At 44.6% G+C, this 25,300-nt stretch overlaps 3 protein-coding genes across 5 annotated transcripts; 1 reads left to right on the top strand and 2 right to left on the bottom strand.

Annotated features, from left to right (window-relative positions):
- Nucleotides 1-451: 451 nt before the first annotated feature.
- Nucleotides 452-7,509, top strand: LOC147190422 (death-associated protein kinase 2). Its single transcript, XM_086136901.1, has 12 exons — nucleotides 452-594; nucleotides 2,788-2,948; nucleotides 3,085-3,306; nucleotides 3,454-3,592; nucleotides 3,664-3,793; nucleotides 5,210-5,258; nucleotides 5,371-5,397; nucleotides 5,488-5,640; nucleotides 5,752-5,797; nucleotides 5,865-5,954; nucleotides 6,033-6,113; nucleotides 6,555-7,509. Exons 2-12 carry the CDS (start codon nucleotides 2,887-2,889, stop codon nucleotides 6,633-6,635), a joined length of 1,080 nt encoding a protein of 359 aa, XP_085993027.1. The 5' UTR covers nucleotides 452-594; nucleotides 2,788-2,886; the 3' UTR covers nucleotides 6,636-7,509.
- Nucleotides 7,510-7,674: 165 nt separating this feature from the next.
- LOC147190423 (tropomyosin alpha-1 chain-like) lies at nucleotides 7,675-12,772 on the bottom strand. 2 transcript variants are annotated; one of them, XM_086136902.1, is made up of 10 exons: nucleotides 11,479-12,772; nucleotides 11,261-11,386; nucleotides 9,678-9,811; nucleotides 9,232-9,349; nucleotides 9,079-9,149; nucleotides 8,657-8,732; nucleotides 8,495-8,557; nucleotides 8,321-8,390; nucleotides 7,936-8,014; nucleotides 7,675-7,854 (listed from the first exon to the last, which is right to left on the bottom strand). In XM_086136902.1, the coding sequence occupies exons 1-10, from the start codon at nucleotides 11,590-11,592 to the stop codon at nucleotides 7,851-7,853; spliced, it is 855 nt and encodes a 284-aa protein (XP_085993028.1). In that variant the 5' UTR covers nucleotides 11,593-12,772; the 3' UTR covers nucleotides 7,675-7,850. The 2 variants fall into 2 exon arrangements, with proteins under 2 accessions (XP_085993028.1, XP_085993029.1); XM_086136903.1 differs by lacking the exon at nucleotides 7,675-7,854 and having other exon boundaries at nucleotides 7,932-8,014.
- A 153-nt stretch (nucleotides 12,773-12,925) lies between these two features.
- arhgef2a (Rho guanine nucleotide exchange factor (GEF) 2a) lies at nucleotides 12,926-25,300 on the bottom strand. 2 transcript variants are annotated; one of them, XM_086136891.1, is made up of 23 exons: nucleotides 23,586-25,300; nucleotides 23,333-23,418; nucleotides 21,441-21,603; nucleotides 21,241-21,308; nucleotides 21,067-21,130; nucleotides 20,828-20,960; nucleotides 19,904-20,013; nucleotides 19,691-19,831; nucleotides 19,355-19,605; nucleotides 19,103-19,228; nucleotides 18,894-19,011; nucleotides 18,729-18,805; nucleotides 18,477-18,648; nucleotides 17,028-17,104; nucleotides 16,774-16,946; nucleotides 16,616-16,683; nucleotides 16,349-16,537; nucleotides 16,195-16,272; nucleotides 16,069-16,118; nucleotides 15,944-15,994; nucleotides 15,420-15,725; nucleotides 14,881-15,028; nucleotides 12,926-14,291 (listed from the first exon to the last, which is right to left on the bottom strand). In XM_086136891.1, exons 3-23 carry the CDS (start codon nucleotides 21,583-21,585, stop codon nucleotides 14,263-14,265), a joined length of 2,574 nt encoding a protein of 857 aa, XP_085993017.1. In that variant the 5' UTR covers nucleotides 21,586-21,603; nucleotides 23,333-23,418; nucleotides 23,586-25,300; the 3' UTR covers nucleotides 12,926-14,262. The 2 variants fall into 2 exon arrangements, with proteins under 2 accessions (XP_085993017.1, XP_085993016.1); XM_086136890.1 differs by lacking the exon at nucleotides 23,333-23,418.

Below are 25,300 nucleotides of genomic sequence, written 5' to 3' on the forward strand. Positions count from 1 at the left end.
GCGTTTTTAACCATAAAACTGACCTAAAACTCGATACCACCGGCGCATTTCATTTGATAATTTATGACCCCTCGTCTTGGTGTGTTGTTTTGCGTCAAGTTGTTCCTATACCGACGATCAGTTTGTTGTCTATTTTAATCGAATTAACGAAATGTAATTTAGCAAATTAACATTCGAATCTGTTACATCTTTTTATTTGGAAACGTTTCGTTTTTACACTCTTAAGACAAACTGCGCTCTTTTTTTGAAGCAGTTCCGGTTTTATTGTGAAAGCGTGCATCGTTCGTGCGCTACTGACACACACACAAAAAGACGCATTAATCGGTGAAATCTTTACAGTGAAATTTAGAAAAAAAGTCGACAGCGGGGCCTCACCACTCCCTGAGTAGGAGGCGCCGCGATTGGTCGTCGTCGTTCGAAACCGAAAAGTCCCGTCTGCTGTGACCGTCATTCGGACGTGACATCGGCGCAGTGAGAGTCGTTTCCGCATTCCCAGCCTCCAAGCCTTCGTCGTGCACCGTCGCGAGGTTGACTGTTGACAATCGGGGAGCATTTACCCGGGAGCCCAGCCGAGAGCAACGCACCACCCGCCGGGTGAGTAAGATCGCCGACCCCGCGTACCTGCACTCGGCGCTCTTTCGAATTGTTCGGCACGTGACGTGATTGGATCTTCCATAGTCTTGCCATTTGAAGACAAGTGCTGGTATTTGTATGGCGCCCATTTCCTCGACAAGTCACAACAGGTTTACATATACAGGACATGATATACATGACGTACATGTTCAGACGATACACACCAATGTTGGAATATTTTCACTTATTTTAGAAGATAAAGAGCGCCAGTCTTGCATTATATAGCTCGTCAGACACAAAGGTTGCCTGTTCGTAGACGCTCCTAAAAAAAATAATAATAATAATCTTCACATTTTTATGTAAGGTGATGCCAAAACAAATGTGATTTTTGAAACCACTGAAATGTTTAGTGTTGAAATAATACAATCCGGGGGGGATGAACTGGCCCTCGCGCCCCCTTTTTCATAGGAATCCGCGAAGACTTAACTCTTCCTGTTCAATCTCAGTTACCTGTCTTGGTCCTTGAAGTTTTTTGGTGCATCCCATCATGATCAAAATGGCCAGCCAATTACAAGTTAATAGATGAAACTGGTGTGGGGTGGCAAATTTTTCTAACTTTCCACGGGCACTTGCACTCGCTTTTTAATGGCAAATCCTCAAAATGATGGTTTGCTGCCCACATTAGGTGGCCGAGCCATCTGTCCCGTATACCTGCTTCTATTTGGGCCTCATTTGGACAAATGTCCAAGTTGGGAGTTTGGCAAAGCCTCAGAAAGCGTCCCAAAGGGCTGCTTTAAGCAAAACTGTCCCACTTCCTGTACAATCTCAGGCAGAGGCCCCGGGAACTTTTTGTGTCTCTCGTGACGGTCGCTATGTGCACCCAATTTTTTGCGTCAGTAGTTGACATGGGTGTCGAACGTTCCAGGGAGCGGTGCCGAGTGAGTTTTGGTGGGGTGGTGTTACGGACCTCTAAGATAAATACATTTTCACCGGGATACGCAGGCTCACAGAAAAATTGGAAGCTTTTCCTGATTGTTGAGGATCTGGAATTGGGTGACTATGATTAATTATCGTGTTATCAGCGCAAAAGTAGACCCAAAAAGATTTAACACTGCACTCATGATAATGATTTGGAAGGACAGTGAAAATGACAGCCTGCTCATGATAGTATGACGGGTTCACAGCGGGGGTGCTACATGCCGCGCAGGAGGCCGAACGACCGTTATTGTCAAGTGGGCGGCATTATTCGGCCCAATGCGAAAACGGGAGTTGTAACCCGAGTTCCTTAGGAATTACAATTTTGCAGCACGTCATAACACGGTATGGGAAATTTCCCAGTATTCTGGGACGCGTCGTCACTCGCTTGTCGATGCAATAAAACAAAAGCAATTCCGTGACTAACGCATGAGAGAAAATGAATGATCGGCCTGCTTTCAGATGACTGCGGCGTATGTACGTCTGTGTCATTCCCTGGAGACTGGCCACTCCTTCATTGACTGGATTTCAACACAACATGCCAGACAGAAAAAGAAACATGAGAAATATAAGTTCATGGATAACAACATTACAAGCCGCGGTTATAAAAAACATCTACACGAATACTGCTGTCATTCCGAGTTAAATTATCATCCTGTCTTTCTTTTTTTTTTTTTTTGGGCTGTGCAAATCCATCCGGGCCTAATAGAATACGGCTTGGATGGTTTAACTGTCGCTGCTTGCCGCAACCACTCAAGTCAGACAAAAAGTGGAAGTTGAGCACAACTGATGTGCTCATACTTTGAGGCGGCTCAAGGGGGGGGCGACAGCAAAAGTAATGTGTCGTCATCCCGCATCAGAAGTGACAAAAATAATAGCTGCGCCTCACGTGTAATTAATCGGTGGCGTCATTGGTACAACGCAATTTTTGTCAATTTATTGAGATTTCAAAGTGAATTCTCTTTTTTGACATCCAAAGCAACACACCGTTCTTGTCTGGATTACGGGTAAATAAGTAAATTGTAATCTTCTCAATCTGGAAACAACCCTAATTTTCCCGCACTATTTTTTTTAGCTTTTTTTTTTTTTTTCAAAAACAGTAAACGTGAAAACTAGTGGGTAACAATTAAAAAATAAAACCCAACACATTTTAGCATCAAAAAAGAATCTGTCAATTACCAACATTGATCATTTCCTGTAAGTTTGTCATAAACGTATTGGGTGCTGGTCTTTGTTCAGGTGCAGCCATAGTGGAAGACCATGTGCCATTTGTGGTTTAATATAAATGACCTTTCCACGGACAAAGATTAAGGAAGAACCCGTGTGAAGTGAATCGACATGGCCATGTTCAAGCCTGAGAATGTGGAGGACTTCTATGAGCTCGGGGAGGTACTGGGGAGGTAGGGATGCGTACAATTTTAAAATGATGTCAAAGCTAAACACAAGGGGCCCACAAACGTAACCTCGTGGGATCCCTTTAGTATTTTTCTGTACCTCAAGCTCGGCATTCCCTGTAACTTCTCTCCTCCTGCACAGCGGCCATTTTGGTGAAGTCCGTCGGGTCCGAGAGCTGGCCACGGGAACGTACTGGGCGGGCAAGTTCGTGAAGCTACGCAAGACATCGTGCAGCCTTCTGGGCATGGAACGGAGCCGCGTGGAGCAGGAAGTGCAGGTGATCCAGGCCCTGCAGCACCCCAACATCATCGCCCTGAAGGATGTCTTTGAGAGTCGCGCGGAGGTGGTGCTCATCCTGGAGATGTGAGTTGACCGGATGTTTAGAAGGGTACATGTGAATGTGGTACGTCTCCGCACCAACACAAATTTTCCAGACTGAAAAGTCGGTACCTACGTGTGCCGTTCCGCAAATCCTGTGTCTCTCCATCACCTTTTACGGACGAATCCCAGCGTGAGCGGCGGCGAGCTGTTTGACTTCATCGCCGAGAAGGAGGTACTGACGGAGGACGAGACCATCGAGTTCATGAAGCAGATCCTGGACGGGCTGGGCTTCATGCACGGCAAGAACATCGGCCACTTCGACCTCAAGGTAGCAACTTTTAGGATGCGGATGGACAACGAGCTGCGAGTATTGAGCTCATTATGTCTGCATTCATTCAGCCAGAAAACATCATGCTGTCGGACAAAGAATCGCCCCATCCCAACATCAAACTCATTGACTTTGGCCTCGCCCACCAATTTCTACCTGGGGAGGAGTACAAGAGCACCAGTGGCACCCCTCAGTACATCGGTCAGCCTCACTCATTTGATTTACGACGAGTGAACGTTTGTGTTGTAAAATCAAAATGGCACTAGATCAGGGGTGTCAATCTCATTTCACATTGTGGGCCACATACGGCCTCGATAGATGTCAAGTGGGCCGGACCATCAAATTGATACCATACTCTGCTCTAAATAACCAAAATATCCTTTGTTTTGGTAGAAAGAATCACAAGAACGTGAGGAAAATGTTGACATTGAATGAACATATCTTTTACAAAACATTTGACAAAAATGACTTTGACTCTCTGTTTCAATTGGCTGTCTAAATCCGCTGATAGGTCCGAAATCCTTTCCTCGTCAGGCTAATATTGGCAAAAGCTTGTCGCTTCTCGGGGCATACAGGTTCAGCCGCCTTCATCATGCATCGTTGAACAAAATCACCGTCAGAATACGGCTTTGATGCTAATGCTATTTCGCTAGCAATTAGGGAGCTGGGGCTTTTACTGCTGTGTTGGGTCTGTGTCAGTGACAGACTTGAGAGTGCTGATGTCTTCTTCTCTGATCAAAACAATGCCGTCTTCTACTGCGATCAAAACAGTTCCCCTAGCGGAGGAACCATGAATTGCAGCTCACTAAAAATATTCATTCAGTGTCTTTTGTGATTTTTTTCACTTTTAAATTGTCCCGCGGGCCTGATAGAACCCCCTTCGGCCTGCATGTTTGACACCGCCGCACGAGATACACAAACACCCCTTGTCACGTTTTGAAAACCTGATGCAAAATTGTCAGCTCCAGGATGAGCGATGACTTGTAAAACTTCACCGAATCCAACCTGGCTTTGTTTAAGCCATTTTGAATGGTGTCACTCTCATTGGGTTACTCGCTTGCTCCTCAAGGTGGAAGCAACTTGGCTTCCACGAGAGCTTGAAATGCTCAAACATCAGCACGGACAGGAAAGTGGTTGAATTTTGAATCAGATATTTAAAACGACAATTGTCTTTTGATTAAAACGCAATCTCCTTGTGTATGCAGAAAGATTTTGCCAAAAGGAAGGCATGAAGGTCAGGCCAATGTAATAGTCCGTTCACGTTCAATCTTCCATACTAGGATGAATTTAAAATACTGTAATGCGTTTTCACTCTTCTTTCAAAGTTAGTGTCAAACATAACCAACCGTCTGCCACCATCTACTGGCCGATAATGAAATTAAGGGGGGAAAAATTAGGAGGGGGAAGTTGGATACAGTACATGCATCACCGTGAACCCGAAACCCACAATGGAGGGCGGATTACTGTATGTGACTCTTTTCCTCGTCGGAGAAATGTGAACTGCGGGTACACGTCTGCACAGAAAACATAATTTCCTCTCATTTCTTCTGGATGAATATAATAGCTTTTAGGTTATGATCGAAGGTAGTGCTAATGTTTTTGTCCCGTCTCGTCCAGCCCCGGAGGTGATCAATGGCGAAGCCCTGGCCACGGCGACCGATATGTGGTGATTATGCCGCACGCTTCCCGGCCTTGCTCACTCTGTGTGTCCCGCACGATTCTTGAAGCACATGTACCCGCCTTTCCGCTTTTTTGATGACCCTTTCTGTCCCCTTCAGGAGTATCGGCGTCATTACATACATACTGTAAGTCGGAAGCCTTTGGCATGGTGTGGACTATCAACGAACAGACTGGCTTGTGATTTTACAGTTTTTCCCCATACGCCGTGTCCACAGATTGAGTGGCATGTCGCCCTTCCAGGGCAACACAGATGAAGACACACTGAGGAACGTCCTGGCCGTGGACTACGAGTTTGACCCGCAGTGCTTCAGCACCACGAGCTGCACAGGCAAAGACTTCATCCAGAAACTCCTGGTCAGGAATCCCAAGTAGGTGTCTCGTGTGGACTACCGTCTTATTGCAACACATTTATGATAAGTGTAGATTTAATGTTTAAAATTGAACATATCTATATTACAAGGCAAATATGTGTGTTCCAGTGACAGACTGACAGCCAAGGAGTGTCTTCTTCACCCGTGGATCAAGGTCATCTATGTTGCACGCGTTTTTTGTTTTGTTTTGTTTTGCGCTGACTTGCCCGTATCCGATGCAGCCCCTGACGCGCCAACAAAAAGCTAACAGGAATCGATCGTCCATCAACATGAAGAACTTCAAGAAGTTCAACGCCAGAAGGAAGTGGAAGGTACATCATATATTTTTTTGCACACGTGATGCTCTTCTTGTAGTATTTTATATTTTGCCGTGTTTTCGGTATCTCCAGATGTCCTACAACATGGTTTGGATCTGCAACCGTCTGGTTCGTTTAAAACTCTTGTGTAAAGGCAGCTCAGATGCACCCGAGGTAAAAATCAATACACTGAGCAGTCACTTCATTAGGTACACCTGGACAAGTCCACCGCATCCGGTCTAAGAGCGTCAATAAAGAAAAAGCAGACTAAAGCTTGCTTTTCATTTACACCGATTTTGAACCAAAGATCAGGATGCAACCGTGACGTGATAATAAATCTAAAATGTTCCTCCGCTGTATTGCGATTAATGCTTCACATTTTCCATTCCATTGCAGATTTTTAAGACTTCTTATGAACATGCGGCGTCCAAATTTCAGAATTTATATCACCTTTTAAACCCAATTTAGAGATGCACGGCTACCACAACGTACCACAACATTTGGGGCGGCACCGAGCTCGACTGGAAGACAATCATAGGAAGCAGAGAAGGTCCCCTACTGAGCTGTGGTCACTCCATTTTTTTTTTGTTTTGTTTTTTTCTCAATGCCTTACAGAGACAATGTGAAAGCGACGCGGAGGACACAGAGAGCAAACCTGCGTCGTTGCTACGAAGACGTCTCAGTAGCAGTTCCTAGAGCGGGCACCGGCGAGCGGTGAAACTAAGGACGGACTGTTTTTATTTGCCGATCTGCAGCATTCTCACTCTGGATGTAGCATAAGATCGATAATGGAAAGGGTTTAAGCATTGATTTCATGTCCTTGACCTCCATGTACAAGTACGCATGCAAATACACGACCCAATAATTACCATTATTTTCCTATAATATAATGTAGCCAAAAAAAAAACAGCAGACGGAAAACATTGCCTTGATTTCTCCACACATTTTGTGCCCAAGGAAAAGCTCAATGATGAATTTCCATTCCAAAAACATTCCTACCTCACCTCACCTGTCATCGTTGTCGCATGGCCGCCACCACGAGAGCCATTTTCTACAACACTTATCAGTAATCATATCAAGGGTATGCTTTGTCGCCTTTTGTCTTTGATCCACACGCTAATTCTGTGTTTAGCATTTGCTTCATGAAATTTGACTAGAAAACAACTCGGCTTGCAACAGAGCAAAAACGTGGTGTTTGCGTTAGCCAATTGGATCGTGGACACTTGTGATTTTGCCATCTAATCATCAATACAATGACAGAATATTTTTGGTTGGACTACATGTTGGTTTCACTTTTGTTTTTGCTCGATTTTAATGCCGTCTAGATGAGTGATTCTCAAAAAACAGTCTGGGAAATAATCACTGCCAAAGTACAGTTCACTTCTAAGTTTAATACATTTTCATTCCACTTTGATGAACTGTTTGTTTTTAAACACTTATTTGGTCTAATAGACAGTCCGTTCTCTCTCTCTCTCTCTATGCGGTTTAGATTTCTTTTTATTTTCCTATTCAAATTGTGCATCGCTACAATGGCTTAAAATCATCCTAAATATACTTTTCAGAACTAAAATCTTGTCTTGTTCTTGATGAACACTTTGGCCTACCACGCGAGATGTTTTTTGAGGTGGCACAAAGTTTGATCAACACTCGTCTAGTTCATAGAATGAACCCCGGGAACTGATTTTAGTCCGGATATTCTTCCACTCATAAAAACGAGTACAAGCGTGAAAAGCAAGACCTTCCTCTTGTTTTTAATACCGTTACAAAGAATGACAAAGAAAAGGTTTGACTGGGACCGAAACGACGCCGTTTAGTGGGCTTTTGCAAAAAGGTGAGAAAGAGCTGGAAACATGTCGTAGAAGAGGAAGAGAAGGGGCACATTTGAGGAGGAGACTAGGGCTCCCTGGGTGTTTAGCTAGAAAACACAAAAGGCAGTTTGAAAAGGAAAAAAAGGTGTCGTGACAATGTGAAAATGTCAACGTCCCGTGTGTCTTACATGGAGGTCATGTCATTGAGCGCGTGGTCCAGTTCCTCGCTGATGGCTTTGTACTTGAGCTTCTGCGCGTACAGCTCGTCTGGGGAAAAAGGGAACACGGCGTGAGCAATGTGGGATGCTTTTCTGCTACTGCGGCATGGGACGGGTCAAAGCTTTATTTGTCTAAAAACATGATGTACGGATGACGTTTGATGTTCTGGACAAAATAACGGTCGACTGCAAATGAAACACAACGTCTCCAGAGCATAGGTGTTATCTATTTTACGTGTAAAAATAAGATTGGATTGATAGTATTTAAAATACAAATGATAACTGCTTTACGGATTCTTTCAAACAATCATTTTTTTGAACAATGACTTAATGATATAAGATTTTTCCCCCTTACCTTCCAGATCATCGATAGTCTTCTCCAGCTTGGCCACAGACCTCTCGGCAAACTCTGCTCTGGTCTCGGCCTGATCAACACAAAAAATTCAAATCAGTATTTCCAATTATTGAAGCAATTTCCAGAGTAAAAAAAAGATTATATATATATATATATATATACAGCCTTCCACACCTCTTTCAGTTTATCTGTCAGGATCTTGATCTCCTCCTCATATTTGTCCTCCTTCTGTGAATACTGCGTGGGACAAATTCACTCCAGTGAGCGTGCGAAACGGTGCACATCATATTTTGCTTTGTTGCGATGCTGTGAAATGTTCGAGTTGCGTTGGCTTACCTTCTCCGCCTGCGCCTCCAGAGACTTGAGGTTGTTGGTGACGTTCTTCAGTTCCTCCTCCAGCTCGGCACATTTACTGGAGCGCGTGTTGTAGTTGTGTTATAACAAGGACACGAGGAAACTAAGTAGGTTGAGGGGCAGGTTGCGGGTACATATGGAGATAGGTCGCTATCTTGACAGAAAGGGAGCTTGCAAAGCTAACTAGCTAGCTAACTTGATCAGTTGGTAGATAAGTGGCGAAGATGCGATGTAGGTCGGTTAGTTAGAGAGCTAGCTAGCGACCTTGATAGGCTGGTAGGGAACCGGCAAACCTTGCCTGATCGATATCGATGCGGCAAGTTTAAAAATTGGACAAATGCTGAGACTTAAATGAAGACGAATTTGAGGGTGAAGGAGAAGTAAATGTGCGCGGAGACACTCACGCCTCAGCCAGCTCGGCTCTTTCCTCCGTACGCTCCAGCTCCCCTTCCACGATCACCAGCTTACGAGCCACCTGCGCCACCGCGACACTTCCGTGGTTAACGCCCGGCCTCCTCACAGCAAGTCCGCGACACGACGCAGGAAGTCCGACTCACCTCCTCGTACTTGCGGTCCGAGTCCTCCGCGATGTGCTTGGCCTCCTTCAGCTGGATCTCCTGGAGCTCCATCTTCTCCTCGTCCTTCAGGGCCCTGTTCTCGATCACCTTCATGCCCCTGCGCGCACGAGCAATACAAGGATGACGTTCGTAGGGTTATTTCGTCCACCGGGTTGACTCATAGCCCATGTCGCCGATTTTGCCATTGTGTGTAGAGGTCAGAAGGAGAGTTTGAAAGTAAAAAATTGTTGAAGGTTCTTATCTGCCCTAACAGCTTCAGTCATTTCCATAAAACCCTCTATGATGTTTTGCGTTATATGTTGCCCAAAGCAATATGGTTCCATTGAACATTTTGGTGTTTAAAGATACACTTTTTCATTCTCTTTTGCTTTGCGTCAGCTTTGTATGTTGACCCCCCCCCCCCCCCACGCCCTTTTGACGACTACCTTTCGCTCTCGTCGGCTGCCTTCTCGGCCTCCTCCAGCTTCTGCAGAGCGGTGGCCAGCCTCTCCTGGGCTCGGTCCAATTCTTCCTCCACCAGTTGGATGCGCCTGTTCAAGGAGGCCACCTCTGCCTCGGCCTACGCGCGCAATTTGTACATGCTGAGTCAGAAAAAATTGTGTGATGAAGGGTCACTAATTTTGCTCAGTGGCCGCATCACGGTAACAGTACAATTTGACATGAATTCACATATTAAAATAATAGATCAAATGCAAACAATTAACAAAATGTATTTCGATCTTAGACATAATTCTACTTGATTGTGTATATAAAAAAAAAAAAAGGTACAAACATGACCAAATACGAAATAAATCCTTTCCCACTAATTAAATAAATACAATGAAATGAATTTAATTCAGGGCGGCTCGGCGGTCGACCGGTTCGCACACCCATGCCCGCCTGGGTTTTCTCTGGGTACTCGGTGGTTTCCTCCCACATTCCAAAAGCATTGATAGCAGGTGAACGGAAGCCTCTAAATTGCGTGTGAGCGCAAACGGTTGTTCGTCTATGCGTGCCCCGCGACTGGGTGGCATCCAGTTCGGGACGTACCCCGCCTACCGCCCAAAGACAGCCGGCATAGGCTCCAGCACGCCCGTGACCCTCGTGAGGAGAAGCGGATCAGATCGTGGATGGACGGATAAAAAGTTCAAATACAAAAATGAATGTAACATGTATAAACTGCAAACATAATGGCTAAATGTACATGGTGTGACTTCAGTATAAATACAAATAACTATTGTTTTCACGATCTATTTGAAAACACAATACGCAACAATGTATGTAACTTCAAATCGACACCGAAAAATGACTTTTTGCAAAAACTCATTATACTCGCGACATTATATTCGACGTGAACCATCGAAACAGTCCCCGACCCCTGCTGAAATGCCAGCTTTTTCTGAGACCAAAGGAAATGCTGTCAAAACTCTTCCCAGCGCTAGTGTGACCTCGATCCCAAGAGAAAAAGCTGATAGGCGGTTGCGAACGTGTGAGCACCCTCAACACACAACTGCCATCATTTAAGGTGCCTTTGATTGACCACAAATGACGTTTGGCCGTTCTAATATGCTTTTGAGTGATTTGTGATATGGTCTCTCTCTTTTTTTTTTTTTTTGCATTGTGAAAACCTAGCATGTGAACTTCTTATCTCCACTGTATTTGGATGCAGAAGAGGCATACTGCGGGCTCATTTAACATTCGAGGCTATGACGTAGTTCTCACACAGGCTTGCGCCTAAAAAGGAGTGGGGCCATTGTTAAGCTACGAGTCGAGGTTTAGCGGCTGACATCATGGCCCAAGCAGGGGCCCCGAATCCCCACGACAGCTGTGTGTTTGCGTGTGTGTGTGTTGGGGGGTGGGGGTCCCTCCATCCAGAGCATGAGGAGAATGGAATGCAGTGTGGCTTGATGAGGCTTGATTTACACTGGCGGCTTTTATCAGGCGATAGGACCGGTTTAGAAAATGCCGGTTCGCTTTCGCCGGGTGAAAAACAACGAGTCGTGTTTTTGCGTGCCAGCGCGTCACTCACGTCAGCGGCCTTCTTGTCGGCCACCTCCAGCTTCTCCTGAGCATCCTTGAGCGCCTCCGAGTATTTATCCAGCTCGTCCTCCGTCCCTTTCAGCTTCTTCTGCATCTGCAGGAGCTCGTCCTCGTGCTGCGGAGAGAAAACCGCAGACGGTCATTTTTGTGGGTTGTGAGCGCATCTGCGTCAGCCAAACATTTCATTTCAAGCATGGAGCGGCTCACCTGTTTGCTTCTGTCCTCCGCCGCTTTCTTGTCGGCTTCCGCCTGCTCGGCCTGGTCCAGAGCGTTCTCCTTGTCCAGCTTGAGCATCAGCATCTTCTTCTTGATGGCCTCCATCTTGGCTAACTCGAGTTATTGTTTTTTTTTCTTGAGCAGAAAGGACACCGAGATGAAAAGGAAGGACAGACAGAAGGACAGGATGGCGGATGCCCAAGCCTGGCGACGGGGATGAGACACCAAACTCTGACCAAGATGGAGGCTGGACTTTTATACGGGGGGCAGAGAAGGGGGACGCCCCCGCTCTGGGATCATCCCCATAGACGCACCCTCCGTTTGGACTTCTCCTTTCACTTTATTTCATTTGGGCACACGATTCCAGCATTTTGCACTTCTCATTAAAGTAGTCATTTAAGAATGCGGTTCAACAAAATGTTGTATCTCATTTTAAGTACGTTGTTGCACGCATGTAGGTTACGATGCATATTTGGAGTCCTTAGCCGTCCTTGGCGGCGAATGAGTTGACCAACTTTATTTGATTTCCTGTTCATTTTAATTCAACAATTCCACACTTTTCCAGCAGTCTTTTTGTCTGATCGGGGTTTCGTTATATCAAGTGTCAAAGTTAAATGTGGTATCTGACTTTTTTTATTTGAATCAAATGTTGTTAACCGGCACCTTGGGCTGAAAACTATTTTCTGTATCACATTTGTCAATCTATCCAAGACCCTGGTCTTCTCAGGTCATATCATTGGAATTGAAATGTGCTCATTTTTCATCCCGACCCACCATGTGAGTCTTCTTCTTCTTCTTGAAATAAGAAAAGGTTACCGTGTGTGCGTGCGTGTATGTCCTCATTCCTGAGTAATGCTACTAGTTTAGGATGTTGACTCACAGCTGTTGGCGCCGTCAAGTGAGCACAAGTCTGTTCTAATCTAGTGTGACACCCAGTGAGTTTGCACTGCGACATACTGTAATGCCGCAGCCCCGCCGCTTGCTCTCTGACTCAACGTCAACAACAGCGTGTCCCACACCAGCCTACAAACTTGAGAGATGGCATGTGGGCGCGCACAAATTTGAGAAAGCGTTGCGGTTACAATCAGGGGATGTGACGGTGTTGGATGCACCGATCACGTTTGAACACAAGCGAAATGGGAATTAGTACGCAGCTGCCACCCTTCTTAAGTGCCTCTAATGAACCCAAAATAAAGTCTCAGTGTTTTAGCTGGCTTTTCCTGACATTTTTGCAGTCACATCACTGGTTATAGGAGTTTTGAAACTGTATAGAAATAGGTCACCAAAAACGGCATTTGAACAGAGATGTGCAGAATTTTCATAACCACTTTATACTCACGCACTTGATTTGTATTTATATGTCAATATGTACACACACACACGCAGAATAGTATTAGCTCTCACTCAATCAACCAGTTCTCACGCCACTACCAGAATATGTAATGTATTTTTTTATGAAGGATATATTTCTCAATATGCATCATAATCAATCACAAATCATCAATACATTACCCCTCGTGTTTCTTTACTATTGTGCTAATAGTACAAGAACTCAGCCTAATAACACATATCAAAAGGGTGCCGTGCATCTTCCAATAGGCTTGAATAGAAGTGATAGGCAATAAAGCAGCTCATTAAAATGCATTGTCACTGAGGTGCCTGTAACGGTGCGAATGAGCGAGTGAACGAGCGAGTGAGCGAGTGAGAGACGTCCAACCGGACGGCACGCACAGAAGAGACGCTGGCTGGACATTCCTGCCTTGTAACTGTAGTCCATCACCTGGCCTGGCCTGACTATAATTGGGGGTCTCCTGGGAGAGAGGGTACAGTGGCAACGACAAGCGTATATATGGACTGACAGAGGTGGGGGCGGGGTGGGGTGTGGGGGGGGCAACAAGGGGTTGTTGGGGGGGGGGTATGACTATGTCAGTTATTCCCCTCTGCGGGCCCCTGAAGGTTATTAATAAACATCTTTTGGCTGACATTGTCTGCAGGATTACGATGAGGGACTCTGCATAAGTGTCCGTGTGCTTCTTTCTTTGTGGCGTGAACCTTGACATCTTAACTTTGGTGCTATGAAAAGTTTACTGATGAGGAAACAATACATTCCACATGAATATGTCAGTCCATTCATTATTGTACACTGCGCCAAACTGACAACTGTTTTTAAAGCTCGACGGCGTTTATTTCATTCGTCCGTGTTTACAATGGATCCGACAAAGAGTTAGCATTCTTTTCGGGTTATACAGTAAACAAATACAGTATGAGCTTCATATAATGTGAATGAATCATTTTGTATCTGGAAACATCACCTGGGAACCTCGTAACAAATGTGAATGGCAGAAAACTGAGAGCGGAGCTGAAGAGACATTTGGAAAATACAAATCCAGCGTTTTTCCAGTCAGAAGATTGTCAAAGGGCTTTTGAAAGGAAAAACTGGAGTCTATTGCACTGATGACGAATTTTGCAAGAATTGTGCAGCGCGCACACACACACACACACAGTTGATTTGATGCCCTTTTAAATAGGTCATCTTTAATCAGTTCATCTTTTTATGTATTTATAACACACACACTTTTTCTTTTTTCATCCCTTTTGTTCGGTAAGTAAATCATGCAAATGACACAAACACACACACACAAGCCTTTAAACGGGAAAGCAAAGCGGCTCAATAAATTAAATCATTGATTCAAGATATACTGTAGATGCGCACATTGCAGCATATTGCCATTTCTGTTGGAGTGTGCCGGGGTCACTTAGCTTGTTAGCGGAAGATCAAATCTCCTCTGGAATGTCTTGAAAATCTGTGGTGGGGAAAAAGCGGGATTAGTGAGAAATGAACAGGCATCAGGCTCCTGTTTTATGGTGAGTCATCAAAGTTTGTTGCCATCCCCCGCCCACAGGCAATAACTACTATGCCTCGACTACATTTTTCTTTTACAATTTAGCATCTTCAATCTGTCTACTATGATTATACTGCAAACCGGAAGTTCCATTTTGGTAGGAAATGGACGAAATCTGTGCTGGTAGTTGTAGTTATGACTTTCAGGTTATCCCATCAGGCGTAACATTTTGGTAAAAACGCCAAAAACGGGCAACACTACCTCGAAATGGCAACTTAAAATGAAAATGGCTGACTTCCTGTCCGCGTTCAGGCATGGCTTTTTCAGACTTTTTTGTGCAGACGCTCATGACTGATGCACTGACCAAGTTTCACGGTACAAAGTTAAACCGGCTTTGGGGGCTGAATTTTCAAACTATAATGGTTGAAGTCTGTTTTTTGGCAAGTTGTCAAACTTCGCCCCCTAAAAATGGGCCAAAATGACTCTAAAATGGCTGCCTAACAACAAAATGCATTCGCCCGCGGAAATTGAATCGCCCGTATGTTCTAACCTCTGGAGCTTTCAGATGCCTCTTGTTCTTCAACATCATCGTCGTCAGACGTCATGTTGACCTCCTCGTCGCTGCCTTCCTGAGGAGCATTTGATTGGCGTGCCTCGTTGTCCCAGTGGGAACTTGCACTCAAACCTTCCCTTCCGGACTGGACAAGTCTCAAATTAGTGTATGAATAAAGCGCGTTAAGTAAAAATACATGTGATACTTGTTGATATTGATTTTATTCTTACTATTATTATTTATTAAATAATTTCATTAAATAGCTGTTTAATTGATGAATTGTAGGTTAGAAAAAAAAAACATTTTACAAAGATACATATAATTTAGTTCCTTTATTATATACTGTAAATGGAAGAAATGTTAACTTTTTGACTTGATTTTACAAGCAACATTTTAAATAATTATATAGTGAATAATAACATTTGAAAAACAAGAACGAAATATTTTATGATTAAAATGAATTCTCTTGCAAACACAGTTGCTTTTTTCACCTCAACTAAGGATGACATCTTTCGGTTTTAAAATGTTTTTCTTACTTGCGAGGGCGCCACAAGGTACTCCTGCGAGGACGATGGGTCGCCGCAGCCCTTCATATGTCGAACCTGCTTCTCCAGCTTGGCCCGAGCCTTCTCGCTGTCTTTGAAGCGAGTCTCGGCGTCGCGCAGCCTCAGCAGCTCCTCCTGCAGCAGGCTGTGCTGTCTCTGTAGCAGGGCGAGCTCGCCGATGGTAGCGCCAGTGGCGGCCTCGCGGTTCTGTCGCCAGGAACCCGCCGACGCCGGCGATGCTGTGTCCTCCTGCTGCAGGAGCAGCTCTAGGATGGAGTCTTGCTTGATGACAGCAGCCTGCAGGCCACACACATTATGGGTCGTGGTCCACTTTTTTTTTTTTTCTTAAGTCATAAATGGAGTCGAAACCAGAAATTTACATCTGAATATGTTAAAAAACACGTTTTGGTTTGTTTTTCATCCTTTCAAAAAAAAAAAAACAACAACAACAATGTGATGTCACTAGTGACTGTTGAGTCTTCCAATCAATTGACCCCATTATCCATGCAACTCACCTGTAGTGCATGGAGGTATACGCTGAGATTCATCAGCCTTTGACAGACTTCCTGTCCAAGACAACACGATAGAACATATTTAGCGTGTAACCTAATATTGTAGCGTCTCTTAAACTGTAGCTCACCTTTGTTGTTGACAACTCATTAGCGCCATTGATGAGAAGATCCTGATCATCTAGACGGAAGAAAAAGCACTGCATTAAAAGAAGAAAAATAAATAGTCGAACGATTTAAAAGTCAAATTCAATTACTGGCGTCCGTGTGAGTGTGATGGCACAAGAGCGGGACATCAATGCTGGAGCCCAGGAGGAGCTCGCTCAGTCGGTCCACTGCAAGGAAACATCACCAATCGCACCAGTGTTACCACTAGCGATAGAGTAACGTAGTCATATTTTTTTGTCTTACCCTCGGCTGTGGCATCCAGCAGGAACTTCTCCGCCCGGGGTGCTTGGGGGGTGTCTGCCCGGAAGAGATAGCGCGTGACGGGAGGCTCCAGGTCGTCTTGGCAAGTGGTCACCTGGGCCAACTCGCAGAACAGGGTCACCCTCTCCTGCAGGAGCTCCAGCATCTCCCGATCCTTCTGTTGAAGGTCCGCTGAAAACGTGCAAAATTCAACCAACCGATCAACGAATCCGCTCGTTGATTGGTTGGCTCATTTAGGCTTAAGCAGACCTTTGAGTCTCCTCAGATGGGCCTTGTGCTCTGTCTCTATGAGGGGGAACTCTTCCCGCGATGGACACCTGAGCGCAAACGACAAACAAACATGGATGAACAAACATCGTATGGCAATTATTCATGTGCGGTGGTCCGTATTCGGTCTCTCCCCCAACTTGCTGACGGTGCGCTGGATTTGCCGTATCCACGCGTTCTTGTCCTCTCTGGAGGCAGCGTGCACCTCGTACATCTCCGGCGGTGAGCAGTCGCTGATCAGGAACATGCCCCGCTCCTGGTTCGCAATGTCCCTCACAATGAGGTTCTGCAGGGACAGTACAGGAGGCTTGTCCTGGAGACAGACAAGTGTTATCGGTACACCTCTGCGATACCGTCGATCCTTACATCCCAACTACGTCTGTGTGAAGCTTACCAGGCATGGAAAGATGTATCTCTGATCTTTCTCCTGAAGAAAGACCAGGATGTCCGCCATCAGTAAGACCTGCACATCTACACAAAAACAGACCTTTTGTATTTTTTGTGATACCACCACAAAAAGGGCACAGAGGAACTCGAAAACTAAGCTGAACTCGCCGCAAAGGAGAATGGGCTAGGCAGCTCGGTACAATTGAGTGAATATCTGAATGCTTTATTAATTCCAGACAGAATCGCTCTGAAAACGTTTGACTTTTCTCTCTCTGCTACGGTTCCGTTGTTTTTTCAGCAATCATCTACCCTGGGTCAAGTCTCCCTGGTCAGTCACACTTTGTCAAATTCAAAATCTCCATCTCCTCGCCCTCTTCAGTCAAATCTGGTGTTCCTCAAGGCTCCTTTTTCAGCCCTCTCCTCGTTAAGACCCCTCTGCTGTTAACATCCTCCCACTCGATCAAATCCTATTGGATCCAGATCTACTGCTACACAGATGGAACCGCGTTTTACATTTAGTCAGTGACAATTAACAATGTTAAAATGCTGTTTACAACAGGCCTGTGCAGTTTAATAATAATGTTTTTTCAGACATTTGCAGTTTAAGTGACTTGGCATTATTTCACACTGGGGGGAAGGTGCTTTGACATGGCACCAACTTGTACACTGAGATCTAATGAGTCTGCAGCACCTCCCGAGCCTGACTCGCAAGAGAGCATAAGGCCAGAACAACACGGGCCAGGACCAAGATGGGTGGAGAGGGTACGAATGATCCCCTCAAAGCTCAGTCGCATCGGGTTCTAAGGGAGGGCGCTTCATTTTGACAGCGCGATTAGAGGGGTGGGGTGAGGTGAGCTTTGGAAAAGACTTGTATCAAATAGTACTGTATGTGTGTAAATATAGAGCGAGATAATGAGTGGGTGCCAGGGAAGTACAAGTGTCTTGTTTTGGAAGCTGTAGGGTCAGCTTGACAATTGTAGCGGTGAAGAAAAGTTCATCACTGTGACATAAAACGAGAATGAAGAACTACTCACCATTTGAAGACGGACATAGAATTGAGAGGGACAGGAAGAGCAATTCGGTCACATTGCGGCGCTTTATAGAACCTGCTCTGTAAAATTCGTGTCTGCTTACAAGTCAACTTGACTACTCCAGAATGACGTTATGAGTGTGACGTTGACGAGACGGTACAACAGATGAATGGAATTGTGTTTTATGTCTGTATTTCCAGTGAAAACCAGACAAGGTGAAAAAAGCTAGGCTCGTGGTGGATTTGATATGATATTTACATTATGAATGTCTGTATTTCACTTTTTTGGTTCCAACGAAAGAATTGTAATGTGGTGACCACCCGTTAGTGCAATTCTTTAGACCAGGCGGTACTGATTCCAGCGCACCCGCAGCCGATATAAAATGGACAGATCAACTTCACTGTGGCCCTAAATATTTTTTGCACCTTTGAGTCGGGATCCTGGGGTTTTCCACATCAGCGTTCCCTCATAGACGAGTTTGCGGCGGAGCAGCTCGGCGGGCCGAAAAAGTCCGCCGTCCCTCACCCGGGTCTCGGCCCGCTGGTCCAGCTTGGCCTGGATCTCCTGCATTCGCTGCGTCTTCTCCAGCTCCTCCATCTGTCAGACAGGACACGAAATCACTCACAGCGCAATCAAAAACCGGTGTGCGAGTCTTTTTTCCAAAAAGGTGACAATACCTGTTGATCTATTGAATTGAGAAGATCTCTGACCATGCATAGAGCTTGGGCTATGGAGGATGCTTCCTCCTCATCATCTGTGAGACAAAATAAATGCAATCCCATGGAGTCGTGGATGTCACCTTGTAATTGTGCTGATAGCGTCATCAAAGTGTGGCAATTCACCGACGGTGTTGTCCAGAATACGTTGAATGAGGACAGGATACTTGGATATGCGCTGCGTCACCAACAAGATGCATTCCTGGATGCCATGGCAACGCAGCCAGGGTCCTCTACTCACACGCTGCAGGCATATGTACACAAACTTGCTATCCACTCACATTATTTAAATTTTTTTGGGTGGGGGGGGGGTTACTTTTTTTTTCCCCTCTCACCCGAATGAAGCACTGAAACCTCTTGTCTCTGGCCAGCATGGACTTGTATAACTTGACTGCCTTCATGTGGCGACTGCAGAACTCTGCGTACGTTTTCTGCACGTCATCTGCACTCTGGCCGGAAAACTGGAAACAGAGAAAATATTTCTTACTTCTGGGATGTGAATAACTGTACCTCACAGGGAGCCATTTTTCCAAACCGAAGCAGACCAACGGTGGCAGCCCACCGTGACTGGAATATGCATAAAGCACCTGCTCCAAAAGTATGTCACCCAGGCGGCGTATGGTGAAGTTGCAGTCGGACTCGGGCTGCAGGCTGGCGTTGCGGCGCAGCAGCAGCTGCACCAGGAAGTGCGAGTGGATGCTGATCAGCTGATCCAGACAGGGGAACAAGGCGTGCAGGGTGCTCGGGTCCAGCTGTAGCTCCTCCAGCAGGCCCTGCCGGAAGACCCGTTCCATGATGCGCAGCGTGCGCATATGGTGCACCTCAGTCTGGATCAACTCTGGGTGGAGACATAAAATGGCATATGATTGCGTGTCGTGGTCTCTTTTACTCATCCGCAGATGGGCGGAGTGAGAGGTCTTCACCGTAAATGACATCCTGCCTCTTGATGACATTTTTGCTATGCGCGTGAAGGTAATCCATGTCTACGGCCATGCTCCACGAGTCCGCCTTGAAGTCCTGGCCCTCCAGCTCCATCTCCTCCAAGACCGAAGTGTAGTAGTCCCCTTTAACGAGAACATTAACTTACAACGGTCGAGGTTCGGTGGCGGTCCTCACAGGAGACCACGTGTACCGACCGTCGTCGGTGAGGGACTCCACCGACATGGCCCTGTTCCTGAAGCTGAGGGAGTCCGTGGACTGGGACAGGATCCGGCGCAGGCCAAGAGGGGAGTCGTCGTTCAGGTTCCTGCGGCAGACACATTCGAACACTTCGTTTGCGATCTTTCATTGCACTTGGTGTTCTTTCATTCAGCACATTGAGCTTCCAGTATGAAGCGGGATATGTGAAAAACAAATAATAAATATTCACGCTGTGTATATTTTATTCTGTAAAATGCATCTTTTTTGGTTAATCCAGTACAATGCGCTTGTTTAGTGCAGTTCAGTTCTATACCGTCGCGTTTAATCTTTTTGAACGATTTGCTTACACACTTCTTTAGGAACACTTTTCATACATTTTATTTGAATTATTATTATGTTTTACTATTCCTATATTCAAGCGCAGTGTAATGTTCTACCTGTGCAGAATGTTAAAGTGGATTACAATCATATTCAATATACCTTTATTGTTTTTCGATGAACACTTGGGACTACGACCCAATGTCCGAAGGTTTGTCTTTTTGCTGGTTCGTAAAGAGCAAAGTATTTTTTTGAGGTGGTACTCGTGTGAAAAGTTTGACAACCCCTGATTAATTGCATAAATGATGACATTTTTTTCCCTAAAACTGGTTCATTCAACCGTTTTATTTTACAGTCGTTATTTTGATTAAATTGGTTTAGTTACTTGTAGCATAATAATATGGTTAAAATAAAATTGTACACATCCATGAAGCATTTTTTTTAACTTCACTGATTGGCTTTAATTACGGTTTTATTGTTAAAAAGAACAGATACTGTATTTTAAATAGTTTACAAACTTTAAGAACTTTAAAAATAACTGCAACCACCTGTCTTATTTAAATTTAAAAAAAAAAATCAACTGTGGCAAACAACTTGCTCACCCCGCAATGTTGTTCGTGGAGACACTTTTGGATAGTGCGAGGCCAGAACGTCCTCGACGAGATCCGAGAAGGGAATGCCGGAGGCTTTCGGAAGGGTAGATGGCCGACGTGGGACGCTCGCGCATTACTGGATCTATACATTAAAGATGAGCCAAAACGTCGTTTTAAAAATCTCATAAATAAATAATAAGAACAACAAGTCATTAAGGTAGGATGAAGAATGGCAATAAGTGTCTCACTTCTGGTGCGCAGCGCGACATTCTGCAAAGAGGCGTTATTACGCATGAGGGCTGTCTTCTGCTGCTGTGTATGACAAAAATGTAAATCGCCATTAGAATTGTCAAAGAAAGCCACACATTCAGCAACGTTTCAAGTTAAGATGCCTCAGGACAAATTACAAAATGGCATCTTACCCGCTGTTTGACTTTGGAGCAGTTGGGCAGAGCGTCTCTGCAGCGGTTATGGATGGTCACGTTGCATGCTGGGGGCGGGTGGGAGGTGTAGATAAGACGTCCATCATTTTTTTTTCAAACATCACAATTCTGCTTGGACTGATTGTTACGGGCCGATTTTCTATGTTAAAAAGATGGACTTTGTTTTGGCTGCGACTTACTGGGACAGCAGAGGGCCTCCTTGGCCGTGATGCTTTTATTGCAGGCTGAGCAAAGCGTGGTTCCCGACACTGTGAGGGAGGTGAACAGGTGGCCGTTGTTGTAGCGGGCCTCCCTCTCCCGAGCCGCCTTCTCTCGCTCCCTCATGCGCTCACGCTCTTTATTCTGGAGAGATGTGGGGAAAAAGGAGTCAGTAAATGGGATTACGTAAAGTGAAATGCATCATGACAAATACACTATTCATGTCTGCACAGTTAAAAGATTGGTTAATAGTCTCTTTATTCTCAAGGGGGTTTTCTGCAATTACGCATGGATTTCCTCAGTTCGGACGCGTGTTTCAATCTCATGATGGTCACACTGTAAAAGCAGAAGTCAGAGTGAGCAGATTGAGGCAAACAAAATGCTTTAAAGCGACAGTTACATCAATAAATGCTCTTCTATTCGCTGGCAGGTGCCACGTAATTGACCCGTGGAGGCACCAGACACTTTTTAGGACATTTTTATTGGATTGGATTGGATACAACTTTATTGTCAAATGTGCACAGATGAAATTTCTTCCCTCTCAACATAAAACAAGAAACAATTTAGTCTTGTGTGGTGAGATTTGATGTTAAAATATGTGCATCGGCTGAGTAAAAGTTGGGAAACACTGGTCGGAAGTTACCGGCCTCATTTGGATGAATTCTGTGGAATTCGCCCTAAAATGGCTGCTTCAAACCAAAATGGCCAACTTGCTGTTCAATTTCAGGCATGGGTCCTTGAGACTTTTTTTTTTTTTTGTAATATTAAAATAGACACGTCCATACAAATTTGTGTCCACCGGTGAAACATTTTGTCAGGGGCAGAGATTTCCTAGCTTTTCTGTTCTGGGATCCGAACCTGCCAACATTTGCTCCTCACACTGGAAACGCTCATGGTCAGAGTTTGGTGGATTCCAAGCACCTTATGTGTGTCAAGCGGTCCACTTTCAGGTAAGCGGTCCACTAACCCAGTTTAATGATTAACAACGGGGGCCTGTTTGCCACCTCGGGTAGTGTAATTTTAGACACAAACGTAAGCCCACCGTCACTTCATCAATGTGTGAATACATAATAGAAAGTTAGTTGGTATAAAACGCTCCAGAGAGTTGGAATTTCTTATTGATTTATTTTTTTAACAGCCCTTTTTCTCATTAGGGATGTGGGAGAAGGCTGGGCGATGTACCAAAGGGGGCTAGAGTAGTCAAAACGTGTGGAATAGTGTTACTTTACTCGACTCAACTTTATATAGAATACTAGGATTTAAGTGAAAGCTCCACCAAAAAATTTGAGTTCTGCCAACTCTCATCTTTATCCTTAGTACGGCACACACATGGCCGATTGGTTTTTCCCCTTTGCTTATTTTGAATGCACAAGAAATTTGCATGCACATACTGTGCTTGACCAGCTATTTTATGTTTCAAAAGCCTTACATTTTGCAAACAGATCGTGACAAGCTTTTGTAAGTTTCTCGAGGTCTAAGTGGAGTTCATGTTGGCTGAAATGCAGACATTTTAGTCAGACACAAATGACTGGACTGTGACGCAGACGTGTTTTCTCGAGAGTTTACAACACTGGGACTTAATATTTTGTGTGCGTGTGTAGGCGTTATGCTAAGCGACGTGAGCATTCTTAACTCAAGGTTAGCTGCAGCAGAATGGGGAACAATAGAATAAATAAATCAATGAACTTTTTTTACGCCCCAACCCCCATCACAATCCAAATTCCTCAAACCTACACCGACATATTTTTGCTACCTTACAGAGGCCCTGCAGATTTTCACACAGAGCAGCGATACCACATACACGAATGGCCATTTCTATGGCAACGACTACTCAGCAAGAGCACACACACACTGCGTATAAGCAAACACACACCTCGACACCCACGGACCCCGGGTATCATTACTCGGTGCAGTATGGCTCGATAGGCATGATGGGTGCAGGCCTGTGTGAGCGGGCCCCTGCATGCGTGTGTCACAATCAGGAAACCATAGTGGCAGTCAAGAAGAGGAAGTAACACACACACACAAACACCGAAAAATTCATGCACTTGGTATTCATGTATCATAAAGTTGCCTGTTTGTTTTTTTTTTTGTTTTTTAAATAGAACCTCATGATGGTAACTCACCCTCAGATTGATCTCCCTCATCCTCTCCTGCCGCAGTTTGGACAGGTTGGCCACCCGGGACATGTTGTATCTCCTCCAGAAAAATGAAATAAAAACTAAATTAAATATCCGCTGTTAATTTTTGACTCAATCCGTGGCTACTTAATAATAATAAAAAAAGTTTGAATATTTCTTTGCACTGGCCAACTGCGATGTGCCTCTGCTTCCAGTGAAGTGTCTGTTCCTGTGAGAAATCTGACTTGAATCATCATCACTGCCGCCCCCACACTCACACACACACATACACACCAACAGAGTGAGTGCGTGCCGCTATCACAATGCCTCATGGACTATTATTTTATTTGCTTCTTTCTACATGCCAGTGTAATTTGAGAGAATAATTTTATCAAATCTTATCACAGCCACACACACATACAGTTTACATTCATGTTACCAAGTGCATACCACATCTATACAAGCACCATCTCCAAGTTGCCCCCAACTCCCACACGGGGTTAGCAAGCGGTTATTTTTACAAGAATAAGAAAAAAACAGCCCGTGTGAGTAGCTGGTGGCAGTGTTTCTTATCATCCATCCTATTGCTGCTTTCACGAGCACTTTAGCTGGTGCGTATGTTACTCTACATAAAAGTGTGGCGGAGTTGGAACACTAAACCTGTATAAGAGGAAATCTCTGAGCACTAAACAGTGTGTGTATCAATGATTTTAGACTGAAATCCAATTCATTGTGCTGGTCCTTCTGCTGTACCTACCCTCACCACTGGAGGACAATACAATAAAGTCTGACAAATGAGTCACATTATCAGTATTCAGTCATTCGATTATTGCAATATCAGTCTTTTTTCACAGGATAAAATATGTACAACTGAGCATTGCAACTCTCTGTTGGTCCACCATTTTTGTTCTCAAACGATGACATTAAATGTTAGCATGTCAATGGCATTTTTTACATTGTTAGCATTAAGCTAGCAGGCCATATGAAATTTTTAAATTTGTGTTCAGCTCTTGTAAAATCGAGCAAAAACAAATGCTTCGTTTAGTCAAAAATTCGTTTCTAAAAATTCGTCCTGAAAATTTAGCCTGTTAAGATCGCCATCGCAATATGAAATTTCGGTACATTTTGGAGCCACTTCAAAGAGGAAGTCAGGTCAATAATTTTCTTGACAGTATAATATCAGCGGCATCACTAGTCCAAACACGGCATTCTGATGGATATTTCGTTGATGAAACATTAAGCGACAAAATTCACCGTTTTTCTCCAGATGGCTGCCATTTTGCCACTCAACTGTTGACTGAAAATGGCTCAACTTGTGAACGTCACGTGACCAACCAGAAAACCGGTGAGCCGTGATGGTCGTTTCAGCAAGTCAGTGCCAAAATGTAAAAAAAAAAAAAAAAAACTCAAATTATTAAAACTCCCACATTGTTGAACCTCAAACCACGAAACAATCGTTCTCATAGCAAATCCTACAACAGCCTTCCTTGGCTTCCTAGTTACCATGTTTTCCCTCCTATATTTTTAAAGGCTTTCACTTCCATCTAGTGGCCAAAAGCTAGACTGTAGCAGCAAGAGAAACGTTTCATTACCATAGCGTTTGATTGTTCTAATATTCTTCACATTTTCATTTAGCACAACATGCTTCTCCCTCTAAACGCGGTCCAGGCGGATATTTGTTGCATCTTTAGGACTATTGCCTTGGGGATTACAATGTGGAT

The sequence above is a fragment of the Hippocampus guttulatus genome, chromosome 18 (assembly GCF_054856545.1).
Source record: "Hippocampus guttulatus isolate MCC_2025c chromosome 18, RoL_Hgut_1.0, whole genome shotgun sequence".
Taxonomy (NCBI): Eukaryota; Metazoa; Chordata; class Actinopteri; order Syngnathiformes; family Syngnathidae; genus Hippocampus; species Hippocampus guttulatus.